At 34.3% G+C, this 13,606-nt stretch overlaps 1 protein-coding gene across 1 annotated transcript; it reads right to left on the bottom strand.

The window, feature by feature from the left end:
* Positions 1 to 352: 352 nt before the first annotated feature.
* LOC140839957 (V-type proton ATPase subunit a1) lies at positions 353 to 12,974 on the bottom strand. The gene is made up of 18 exons (XM_073206979.1): positions 12,508 to 12,974; positions 10,829 to 10,873; positions 9,717 to 9,839; positions 9,491 to 9,598; positions 7,519 to 7,632; positions 7,255 to 7,428; positions 6,850 to 6,987; positions 6,304 to 6,411; positions 6,101 to 6,208; positions 5,847 to 5,995; positions 4,630 to 4,783; positions 4,183 to 4,343; positions 2,999 to 3,205; positions 2,737 to 2,920; positions 2,575 to 2,658; positions 1,912 to 2,108; positions 1,768 to 1,827; positions 353 to 843 (listed from the first exon to the last, which is right to left on the bottom strand). Exons 1-18 carry the CDS (start codon positions 12,646 to 12,648, stop codon positions 639 to 641), a joined length of 2,460 nt encoding a protein of 819 aa, XP_073063080.1. The 5' UTR covers positions 12,649 to 12,974; the 3' UTR covers positions 353 to 638.
* Positions 12,975 to 13,606: the final 632 nt, after the last annotated feature.

The raw sequence follows: 13,606 nt of genomic DNA, 5'->3' as shown, positions 1-13,606 counted from the left end.
AACTTCCGTAATATTTTATAGAGGGAATTTATTTTTTATATGCTGAGATAAGAGTTATTAGCTACTTAATTTAAGTAGATTGGTTTTGTTGAGAGAAATTTATATAGAAATTTTTGAATCTAATTTTTGTCATGAATATACTAGTTTAAATAAAACATATAAAAAATATAATAAAATAAATGTTTGAGAGGTCTGATGGATCTAACTGGTTGAATTCGTTAAAATTGGGTTCTAAACCACCCATTGCCATATCAAGGGGATAACAAAATAAGACATGTAGGGAAGGTTGATTTTTAATCCAGATCCAGTTATCATAATTCTCGAAAGATACCGGAACAGATTCCTCATCGGCTAATTCGAAATAAGACCCATTATTACGAAAGAATTATGTCAATCGAGCCTACAATTATCTGAAGATTAACGGATTCGAGTGCGAAGATTGTAAAAATGTGGCTCCCAGACGGAAAAGATGAAGATTCTGTGTATATAAAAGGGGTCATTTACAACAACCCAGTCCTTATCCATCTTGGTAAGGAACGAGAAAAGGAAAATTCAAAACTATGCCCTGTAGCCACCGAAAAACTCTTTTTCCTTTCTATTTCCTCAAAATCTGTTAAAAACCCAAGAACGCCAATGTACTAATCATCATCATCACCTAATGCAGCAAAAGAAAAGGGCCTAAATTTGTAGCCATCACCACTGTAGAACTTGTTTTGAAATTCCACCCAGTGTAGACGCAAAGCATGGAGGAAAGCACTAAGAGTCTCCATCATGAGTAGTATAAAAGCGGTCGCGAATGCAAAAACTGCTAGGCCCACCATACGAATGAGAATATTCTCGTACCTGCATACAGCTTTATATCAGATCAAGATTGCAACCTCTTGTACGCTAAGAAAATAGTTTTTGGTACGAGGGTTCCACCATACTTTACATCTGTATCAACAGAAAGTAAAAAACCACACCGTATATACAACATCTGACTAGAAATTGGTATATTAGTTGCATCTCAAAGCAGTGCCCGTGATAAAAACAACTGTCCTCTACATCACACCACATTTTGCTTACTCGAAATATCTTTTTATTGACAGGTGCAGCCATATGCAGAGCAAAGATCAAGAGGATGTTTTAGTATACAAGATAAAAAATCTGTGAGCCCCAGGCCATATTAAAAGAAAAAAGGGAGGGGAAAAAAGAAATAAGTTGATGCATTTCATTTGAATTTTCAAATTCCTCTTGTTGCACAATGTCAAGTATATGCAATCAGACAGCGATAATGTTCTTTATTTTTTCTTTCAATATTCTTCCGCCATAAGCTTGTAACAGTAGGATGCAATTGATTAAGGGAAAGATTAACATTTTCATTCGAGTAATAATAAAATTGCTAATCTGCATTGGAAGAAAAGGAAAAAGAAAGTTACTAATTGAAATCGTAACAAGCTAATCGACTGAAGAAACATGAAATCTATCTGCATAGAAATGTGTATGAGCAAATCATAAACACTGAAATTGATGGACTCCAACAAAACACTATAGGATTAAAACTTTAGCAACTCGGTCTACGGTTATACACCACATTTGCATTATAACATAACTTGAAATTGGCTGTATCAGTACCGATTGACAAAACTTGAAAACAGCTGGAGTTGGAAAAAAATGCTGAGAGGGTTCATTCAGTGAGTATGAGTTAGCAGGACATTCTAACTAACTCAAGTTAAATTCAAACCGAGACAGATAACATGAGGTGTGGTGTAAGTAGCAGAAACTTACCCCCAAGCAAGAAGCAAAACCTTCTCGTAGAAAACAGTTGACAATTCTGAATGGGCCAAACTGCAATAACGAAGACAAAATTAACAAGATGAACTAAGCCATGAAAAAAAATGTCCGGAGCTGCATGTTGAGAAGTTCTCTAACCTCAGTGCCCATAGCCGGAGATATGACGCGGTATTAGAAACCGCACCAAGCACAAACTCAATAGCATGTATCATTTGGTGCACAAAGACCTCACTAAAGTTGAACTCCTCATGGAGTGGTTGCCTTGCAGACTCAGGTTCTTCATCAGTATGCATGTCAGAGGTTCCAAGAATACCATATGTCCGACCTTGAAACCTCTTAGATATTCACATGAAAATGGCCTAGTTAATCAACGGTTCTGATGTTCCAAGATTACAAGTAATTATTTTGCTTCCTGCTACTGTTGTTACATCTTGACTCGTAACAAATCAGACAAACTATTACCTGATTTTAAGGTCAGTTTTAATATTGGATATTTGACTTGATTTCTACTTATCTATAAGAAGAGATACATCCTTGTTGGGAACTTCTTGAAATTTATTTTCCAGATTTGATGAAAAGTAACAGTGATCTAAAAACATGCAATTCTAATTTATTGACATACAGTAACATGTGACAGCCACATAACTGTGTGAGTAGGACAAAAATCTTATGACAACAGAAGTTTTTAATACCAAAAAAGGGTGTGTGTTTAGGAATGGTAGAAAGGCAACAGAAATGTGACAGCTTCCACGATGGTTAACATGAGGAATGAAAAACAACAGCCTTGGAAACAGATGGTACCTCAGTATGAAGCCTCCTTAAAATAAAAGGTTTGGGAAAGAGCATCCATGGCACAGCAATAAGGGCTAAAAGCAGCAATATGACCTGAAAAGTTTATGCAAGTGTTTTACATATTCGAGCATGCAAGCATAACCACCACAAAAATGAAAAAAAGATCAAAACCTGAAGTACCCCCTGACCCCAGAATAGCTGATTTTCTCCCAAATCTTCAAAAGGACTTAAGAACATATATATCATTACGTGGTAAAGGTCCGCTTGAGAACCAGTACACCATTTGATTATGATGAGAAGAGAAAGATAGCCAAAAAGGCTGTTAAGGAAGATCACTTGTGGTACAAACTGATACCTGAAAAGAAAGCAATAAATAAGTCCCAAAAAGGAATGCTAAATTAATTAAAGTACAAAGAACAGAAAGACAACACACTTAATATCGAGGGAGCTGGAAAAGTAGCGCGCATTGAAATAACTTAGAATAATTCCAAGATTCATCTGTGCCACACCAAACAAAATCGACATTTTCATCTTGAGAGAATTCAAGAAAGGCAGCTCAGAACGACTTCCACGCCAACTTGGATCCACACCAAATGGATATGTACCTCGATATTTTACTAAACCAACTGAAGAAGCATCGCTGTAGGTTGAGTAACAGAACAACAGTGTTAGAGCCATGATTAACAAAAGTAAAGAGAAGACAAATATTTTTTCTGCAAATTCAAGCTTTTTGACTACGAAGATTATAAACACTAATGTAAAACACACATGCATTGCGTGTGTTCTAAACAATTAACACTAAACTGAGTTGAATTAGAAGAATTGTGTTCAGTTTAGACGCAAAGTTTTCTTTATGAAGTTTTTTTCATGTAAAATGTGGAGTTACTTGAGGAGGAGGTTTTTAGTTGGAGTAGTGGATAGGAAAGATAATTATGGAATATAATATTTTGGTGTCTTCCGAGATAGTTTTTATGATGGTCTAATATTTTATATAATAGAATAGATATTGCATCAATAGCATCCCCATTCGTGATCCCAAAGCCTTAGAAACAAGAACTGAAGCATAATGATATCACCCAACTACGATAAATGCAGAACAAAACATAGACAACAATGAAATTAAAAGGTGAGAATCCAAATGAGAAAGTATAAACATATCAGAGGGTATGGACGAATCTCACAAAATAACATAATCAATTAAGATATGATCATAACCTGCTTTAACTAGCTCAATCTAACCATGTCTTCAGAGGTGAAAAAATGCCCAAGCATCTTTAGATAAAGAATTTAATTCCTACAGATCATACTCACTTCTTGGCTACATCCTGATTAGCTGAATCGATTTCGTGAAGACAAACAATAAAACCTTCATATTCATGCAAAATTTCCAACATAGCAAAAAAACTGACATGTTAATGACAACGTAGCACCATAAATTTTTTTGAAGTAATTAACAAGGGAAGTACTTGATACCTTAGAGACTTAGTATGATGTACACATATCTTTTAAACCATGTTAAAAATGATGGGAATGGATTGAAAATAATGAACGCATAAAAATATGATGGGGCTTTTTCGTCGCATATTCAATGATCACACCAATAATAATTTACATTACCTGCAAGTAGTATCTCGGCATCCATATGCAGAGTGGCCAAATATGTGAAATGGAACGGAAAAGAATTCATTGTATATCACACCACAGTAAATTGAAAAGAGAGACATCAAAAGAAGAACATATCGGCCACCAAAGAGCATCTCCATGAAGCTGCCAAGTTTCTGAAGGAACAAGCCAGTTTAATTACGCAGCAGATTTGAAGAAGAAGAAGAATAATGAAATAATATAAGCATTGAGCAGATAGAATAACAAGTTTGTAAGCTTTTCTTTTTTCAATAAAAATAAACAGTATTGACAATGAAAAGTGAAAAGTGGAATAACAGCTATCTTCACGATAAAAAAATTTACATTTATAAAAACACAGAAATATAAAAATTGCATAATGTAAAGATTTCTTGAGCAGAAGACAGAAAATACCCTAGAAAATAATATTTACGGTCGAATTACCTGAGAACTAAGCTTCTTCTCACGAGCTTTGAGGAACAATGCTCCAAAAAGTAAACAAATACCATGACCCCAATCTCCAAACATGACAGCAAAAAGAAATGGAAATGTAATAATGGTATAAACTGCAGGGTTTGCCTCCTGATATTTAGCAATCCTGCAAACCAAAAATTTATCAGTGTCTGATTCAACTATGCAGCTAAGCCCTCGGAAAAGTCACAGATAAGTATCCAAAATGAACATTCTTTCTAGCAAAAAAAATTTCTAGGTTTGTCCATGACACAACGCCCAGCGGTCTAACATTCATACTAATGTCTCTAAGTTTAGATTAGAAACATCACACATATATATAGGTGAAATTTGTTGGGATGCATATATGGTATGAAATCTTTCCCAACAATCAAATCATGTCAAACATACATTATAATCTTAATAAAATCAGCGTACGTCGAAAATGTTGATAAATGAAAGACCGTCGAGGGCAATACTGAATTTGTGTGAATATCAGACCAGCCACCTTTGTCATATATACCATACATCACAGTTGATGCTAAATACTTTTACTGTATCGCTTACGTTGTATAGGAATTCTTGAGCCCAAAGTTAAAAATAACAAGTTTTTCATTACCTAAAATAGAATAACCACTTTAACCCTTCAAACTTTCTCAAATATTCCGCTAATATCCCGAGCCTCACTTGCAAGAAAATTAATATGGCTCGTAGTAGAGCAAGTTAGAGACTCATCAAGTGTCAGAAATTGAGAACACCTCCAAATCATGCAAGCGAAAGTATTCTTTCAATATTAGAAAATAATTATTGACCAAATGGATTCCAACATTAATATTTTCTTTCCAAATTAAAAGGGTTTTGCAGGTTAGTTATTTTGCCCGCTAAACTGTTGACTAGGGAGCCGGAGCACTATTCATTTAGACAAGTACTTAGATCCATACATTCAACATGGAAGTTAATAATTCAGGGAGAAGATTTTCTAACATCATGTTTTATGACAACCCGGATAATTATGGGTAAAACCTTATGTTTCCCCAGGACTCGGACAAAGCTCACATCATTTTCCGCTACTTTCTATTAACTAAAGTCCCAGCAATCATGAGCAATAAAATGTTGAAGAGCACCTAAACAAATGACACAATTCATCGAGAGATTTCTCATAAATTAATACATTTTACTACTTGTTACGAAGAAAAAAAGTACTGCCTTACCCATACGCATCAACAATTTCTTGGTATGCATTTGTGAATTGATTGGTCCTAAAGTATGTCGGAGGCAACTCAACGGAATCCATTACATGAAATATTATACCAACTTGGGAATTACTGTCAAATGTTGCACGTTGCAGAGCTTCCTGAACCTGCAATGCCATAGATTTAACACTTTCAATTTATATTACATATTAAATAGTAGTCACTCCGGCTATATATCCTTTCAGACACAACTAAAACAGTAGCACAGGTACCTTTGGTTTTGCAAATATTGGACACCAACCCTCCCCAACCAGACACTTCTTCGTGACATCAAAATTCAGCATATTTAATGTGTCATACACAGACTTTTCCCGTCTAACCTAGAAAGAGGAGTTAAGGATAAGGACTTAGTTTCCAAAATTGGATGCCAACGATTAAGTTTGAAATACTAAAAAAAGTCAAAAGCTACAATTACCAAGTTTAACCACTTTGTAATGTGAAACCCAACAGAAGTAAGGGCCTTATGCTGGTGACGCAGACTGGCCTCCAAAGTTGTTTCCAACTCAGATAGGCGTGATAAAACCTGGAAAGGAGAAACTAATGCATGTCACTCAAATTTCAAGAGTCACTGAAGCTTTGTAAATTGCAGTTGAGCAGCAAAAGCAATGCCATATGCTCATGTCAATTTGAGATAATGAATGAGCAGTATGACGAGGACATAAGATTTTAAAAATCGAAGGGAACATGGCTTAATAAAAACATAATTTCTAGAAAATTGGATTGAGAACTGTTTACTTATCGGCCCCGAATTTTGTGGCCCTTAAGCGTCCACTAATTGAGCCATTGTTATACAACTATGAGTCATTCCAAATTTTTATTATTGACAATAACATGGTAACACATATACATGGGCATTGGATGAAATCAAATTTCTTATTGTGATTGCATTGTAATGCAGAGCAAAAATAGTTCTCATATCCCAATGACAAAGAAGACCAACGTGACCTATTCAACAACATACTTCTCGCGTTATTTGTCTCCGTTTGGTGGTGTCTTCTGGAACTGGGAAGCAATTTGCACCAAATGCTTCACAAATTTTCAGGATTTTTGTTCTGGCTTGCTCGCCTGAGAAGAATACAACAAAGATTGTTTTCTCAACCTGCAGATGAAACAACACAATTTTTCAGAATATATTTTGAACCTACAAGATTGATTATTAAAGATAATCCAAAATTTAAACATAAATTTTATATTAATTGTAAAATATCACTATATGGCAGTTGCTTGAAAGAAACATGTTTGATGTTGAAAAACCATCTTTTTATTCGTTTTGAGAGAGAAAGTATCTACTTCCTCTGAATGTATTGCTACCACACAAGAAAAAGTAAAAGCAATATTTTCCAGGAACAGATCAAAGAATAACAACCGTCTCATTTGACGAAGGATCAACAATTTGGTCATCAGCTGGTGCCTGATTGAAAAGCATATTGCCCCTTGTTGTGCGAAATATCATCCTCTCAAATCTCATAACTTTAGATTTAGAGATAATGCCACTTATAAATCTGACACCAGATTGATTTGATGGTCCTGGTCGTGAATCCTGAATATTAGAAAAACAATATGAATATAGCATCTGAAATGATGTAATAAGCAAAAATGTTTAGTGACAAAAAACAATATTTCACATTACCTGCTCAAGCAGTGATTCTGTATCTGCATAACTAGTTTTTCTATGGACATTTTCATCTAACTCTGTGTCTTGGGCATCAACCTGATTTCCACTTGAGATAAGGAAGTCTCCAGACTGGAATTATCATGACAACATACAAATGAGACGATTGGATGACACAGTAGGTACAAAATGAAGATTGCACATTTTCACTTCCAAATACAGTTCAGGATGTGGTAAAGGAACAGGACAACATCTAGGAGAACATTTATGGAAAATTCTAATGCACCCTATATTCTTGAGTGTGTCCCCATTCACTGTTCTGGAAAAGCATCTTATGCACATACTATGATTATATTATTCTTCATATGAAAAAGAGGAAAGCATATATATATTCACCTCCAGAGATACCCAAAATGCATTTATAGAATATGCAATGTAACACAGTCCAAAGGCTGAAAAAAAGGGAAAAAAAAACCCTTTTCTATCAAACAAAAAAGGGATAACAAGGAATGCTCAAATAACTAATTTTAAAGAACTGCTAAATGATTATGGGGCCTTTAACTTTGCCTTGAAGAACAATACATTTTCGGGAAAAAAAACCTAAAACACAACACCCAGGATCATATGCCTTCTTCAGCTCATGTTCTATGTCCATGTTTCTATAAACTCTTTCCTCACTTACTCATCAAACTTAATTTTTCTTCCATAACGACAGATTATTCAAATAAACCTGGAGGTAGATCATACCCAAAATGCACGCGTTAATATGCTATGCATTTCTCAAATAACCCAAAGAGTGTTAGAAAATGAAAACTTTTCAGCAGAAATAAAAATAACAGCCGATAACAAGGATTGAGTCAATAGACATATCTAATTATCTGGGATCAGTGCAAGAATAGAAGCAAGTATGCTAGAATAGATCTAGGGGTTTATGTGTAATCAGTTGATACATGCCAACTATATTATCCTAAAAAAAATATTTGTCTTCTTAACTTTCTTCATTATTCTTGTGAGAACTGTGGATTGACAATTTTTAAGGTAAAACATGGGATTGTCTGGTTTCACTTCCGCTTTCTTTGAAGATATGTTCTCTACAAATGTATAGATTGTATTGTAGAATGTGATACATGTTTGGTTTAGTATTCTTAAGGAGACATTCATTTTACAACAAAAGCCAAATCATTTCATGTGATAATGTGATTAATTATGGTCTTGTTTTAGGAAAGCATTTCTTTACCGTGGATATGATGCCATTCACATGAAAAAATTACTTGGGATACGCTTACATCATGTACATTTAAATTTTTAAGCAGTGTGCGAGGAATGTAAAAAATTTAAAAATATAAGAAATAGGTTATAATATAGGAAAATAGTTATATATATATATATATATATATATATATATATATATATATATATATATAAAATAGTTTTTTTAGAGTCATGAAGAGTTAAATTAGATTATGCACTTTGATTATGAGGTGGAAATGAGGTTTTAGGAAAGAAAACGAAAATCAGATAGAAATAATTTGGTTTTATTTTCGAAGAAGGGGAATGTTTCTAGAAACTTGAAAATGGAAACAAAGCCTCAAGTTTGGAAAACTCCATCATGTTGGATGAGTGGGCTGGGTGTACCAACATGATGGGTGGGCTGGGTGTACCAACACTAGCTTGGGCCGGCAAAGACAAGACCAGCGGCGTAAGTGAGCTGATGAATAACTTAAGTCTGTACACTGAACTCTCGATTCTATTAAGTTACTAGTCCAACTAAATGAGCATATTATAACAAAAGATACAGTCTCACTAGCCTCGATTAAAAAAAAATTGGTCTCTTCTCTGCCGAAATACACAAATTAAAATGGTTAATTTAAATGCTGTCAACAAAATAAAAACCAAATATGTTGTCATATATGTTACTAAATTGATATTTACAATGAATACTAACCTATAGATCACTAGAAAATAAAAAATCAATAGTTTTTCCATGTACCTTCTGCAATACCATCCTGAACTCAAGCAGCTCATTGTATGTCTGCTGAAGTTTCTCTGTATTTGAATTCATCTCAATTAACTCATGCTCATGCTCTGCAAGTTGAATCTAAAATAAAAGGAGAGACAAGACAGTTCAAAATAAACTCAAATTAAAGGAAGCAATGATAATTCCAGAATTGAAATATTATTGGACAAACATGAAACTCAAACAAAAGGATTAAGACCTCTAGTTCTTCTAACTCAATATCAGGTTGGGAAGCTGGATGAGGAGATGGCAACAAACCAGCTTTATGAATCTGATCTTTGAAAAAACGCAACTTACGGGACATCTCAGCGCATCTTTTAACCTGTGAACAAAATAACAAAAATAGAATCTATATAGTCAAAAATGACTGTAAAAGAAGATAATCACTTCTGCATGTGAACTTAAGAAAATCGCTGGCACAAAACTCATGAAGTAGGGATTCTCTCATACAACAGAGTAGGTAAGTCCATTTTCAATCAGACATTGAGTCACCAGGAGTAAGAACTTGACTCATCAACTCTCAAACACATCCTTAAAACATGTCATAAGACTCTGCCAGACTCAAATGAAAGTAAGTGAATAATTTTCAGGACTTTGTGCTGCTTCTCTAACTAAACAAATGTAGAATCAGCAATTTCAAAACACAATCTCCGGAAATTCTATTATCTTACTGAAAACAATTAGTTTCAGAAAGATCACAACTGAAAGTCCGAAACATGACGAAAAGTAGCATTAAGCCGTATATTTGAGCACGTGGATCAATAAACTAATAGACCCAACGTGCAGAAGATCATACACTAGTTTCTATAATCATAATTGTTGTAGGTGTTAAATAGCATCTGTTGACCGTATCCAGATGCAACCCAGTGTCCAAACAAGTAAATAGTAAACAGAACTAGAAATATTGCTTAGAAAGAATTTTATAGCATCGACTGCCCCACAGCTGTCCTTCAGGACTCATAACAGATGTAGACTGGGATATAAATGATAAGGTAGTTGGAAAAAAAACCAAATTAAAAGTCAGCATCTCAGAAATATTGGTAATTTTTTATTTATACATGAATTTTTAAATTAACCGCTCTGACATCTCAAGCAAATTTACAAAAGTTTAGACCAATAAAAAGTTAAGATGCCCACATAAACCAAACTATCTGAATTGCATTTTGAGGTGGTGTGTAATTAAGGAACATAAAGATACAATTAAGAGGTTTTTGTTTTATCCAGAAACAAAACCATCAAAATTTTGGAATAGTGAAAAATATACTTGATCTTTATATAATCGGCACTCTGTAGCAGTTAAAGAAAAATTACCTGATTCACGAATGTTCTCTGGAAGGGGCTTTTATCATCATTTAACTGCCAGTCAGATTAACACTATTGAGTCCATTGGATAAGTATAGTCAAACATAAAAGCCAATAAAATATGTCACATGGGTAGATGATATATCTATCAAATGATTAAAAGTTATCAAATTTATCGGAATGTCCACAAAATGGCACCAAAAACATTCTTACGTCTGTACACCATAAAGATCTTGCTGTAAATAAATCAAATAGCATTCAATGCTTCTTACCTACAAGTCCAATAAAATGCTACTAGTCACTAAACTGTCTATTAAAAGTCTGAACAGGCAGTAAAACATAATACCAACAGCCATATGCATATCGATAACAGAAGAAATTTTTCAGAACGAACAAACTAAATAACAAGACCAAGGCATGTATTTGAGTCCTAAAATTAGAGCAACTGCTTGGCCACAACAATTTTTATTTGCATTATCCTAACACATAAAATACTTAATAAGAAAAATGTCAACAGCATAAGGCATTTAATCAAAAGATTTAGATTATACTGGAGCCAATCCTGGTCGATAGCGATTTTTTCGTCCTTTTTATGGCAGTTCATACATCGCATGAGGTCGTGTTACTCCTGTTGTAGCAGCAACCATCAGATCCTCTCGGCCCCATTAACTCACGTGGGCCCTCCGCTTGTCTGGCGGAACCGATGGTGTTTGTTCGACAGGAGTATCACTCGCAGCGGAGAAGAGTAAAGCCCCTTTCTATCCATTATTTCTGTGTCAAACACAAACACCGTTCCTATTCTTCACGTGGTATATCATTGAGGCCTCATCACTGACATACACGTGCTTCTTTTTGTTTCAGGTAGCTAGTTTAGAGAAAATTATAAATATTATTATTTCCATATATCGCATTCTAGCACAAAAATCCTCAAAGATAGAAATAGTGTAATTTTTCCTTTTCTTGGTACTCTAATTTAATGTCAAGGATAAGCACTAACATTTGAACAAGGCAAGTTCGTAAAACTGCCTTATAGATTTTAGGACCTCGATAACGGTTCCTAAGTTGAAATCAACTGGGGTGACATTAGATACAAAATTGGATCAACATAGTAAACTTTGCTTAAATCAAGCAAAGATGTTTAAATTGAAGATAATATTCAAATGTGCTTAACATTAACTGAAAATAGCATTTTAAATTAAATCAAACTTAAATATAAAAACAGAAGGTTCCAATGAATAGTTTGATTTTCTTTCACCAAAATATCTTTTGACAAAACCTTTGTTTTGATCATTCCTGAAATTGAAAGATACACTAAATCATCGATTGAGAGTTTAATGTTGTAGATTGCGGCAAGAAGATAAAAATGAGAGACCAACATCAATAAGCAACATGCCAATTTGATCAACCAACAAAGCAACACCACTTCCATGGCGATAAGATCAATAATAACGATAGTATGACAACTGCCACTGATCTTCGGAATGAAGCATAAAAATCAACAGTTTCCCCAGTCATATTGACAATTACCCAGAAAATATGAAATTCTTTTAGACCTTAACTTGAGCCCGCCAAAGAATTGGATCGGAACACAAAATCATAAGAACATGAATAGTTTGTGGCAATCATTCAATCAAAGCTACGTAAATATTCTCACGCATGAATTGAAACAAAGAGATCTCTAAACGTACATCTCGGAATTGGAGGAGACCGAGTTGGCCGAGATAAGAGACAGCCCGATGCGCCGACTCAACGGGAATAATGAGTTGCACGTACGTCATTTTCTCCGACCGCATCAGATCCATGGTTGACAAATTGTCTATGTACTCCATTTTCCATCAACCGCCAAGACACACCCTTTCGATATTATTCGGATCACAATCACACACTTTCCCCAACTCTACAGATCTGAATTCGATAAAATTAATGAGACTACGCGGCCGGGTTCGTTAAAGAGAGAAGCTCTTCTGCATGTTTAACGGCTTCGGTTGTGTGTATAAGGGCATATATGTTCGCAGCAGCTATGCGGCGGCAACTGCCTCGGAGGAATCTAGAGTCGTTTTACTGAGCTTTTCGCTGAAACGAGAGAAACGGAAGCCGAACTGGAAATCACGATTGACATTCTTCAGGTTTTTTTCACTTGGCATATACGCAATTAGCTGGATTAAGTAACCCATAGATCTAATTATAACGAGTTGAAATTGCTTTTTTTTTTTCCAAAATAAATTGATAATAAAAAAATAAAATTTAGTTTATATGTAAACTTCGTATATCTATAAGAAATATATCACTAACAAAATTAAATTTCTAATAATTAAAACTTACGACGATTAACAATATTTTACCTTGCAAATATAATACACGAAAAACAATAAAGTTTAAGTGAAATAAAGTAACAAATTTGATTTATCCATATTTCTTTTTTATATATTTTTGTATGTGTTTGTTTAAAAATTGAGAATACTTTTAATATTGTTGGTCGTGCTGTTGTAATTTTTTGAATCATCAACATATAGTATCAATTAAATGACGCTTATGATATTTTACATGGCAAAAATTCGTGTGAGACAGTTTCACGGGTCGTATTTGTGAGACGGATCTCTTATTTGGGTCACCCATGAAAAAGTATTATTTTTTATACTAAGAGTATTACTTTTTATTCTGAATATGGGTAGGATTGACCCGTCTCACAAACTATGATCCGTAAGACGGTCTCACATGAGACTCACTCATTTTACATTATTACTTTATGTTGTGCGAGTTTATATAATAAAATTGACGGGTTAGAAA

Source organism: Primulina eburnea, chromosome 8, assembly GCF_022965805.1.
Source record: "Primulina eburnea isolate SZY01 chromosome 8, ASM2296580v1, whole genome shotgun sequence".
NCBI classification, from domain to species: Eukaryota; Viridiplantae; Streptophyta; class Magnoliopsida; order Lamiales; family Gesneriaceae; genus Primulina; species Primulina eburnea.
The sequence above is the reverse complement of the archived record's forward strand: the minus strand, read 5'-3'. Positions and strand labels throughout refer to the sequence as shown.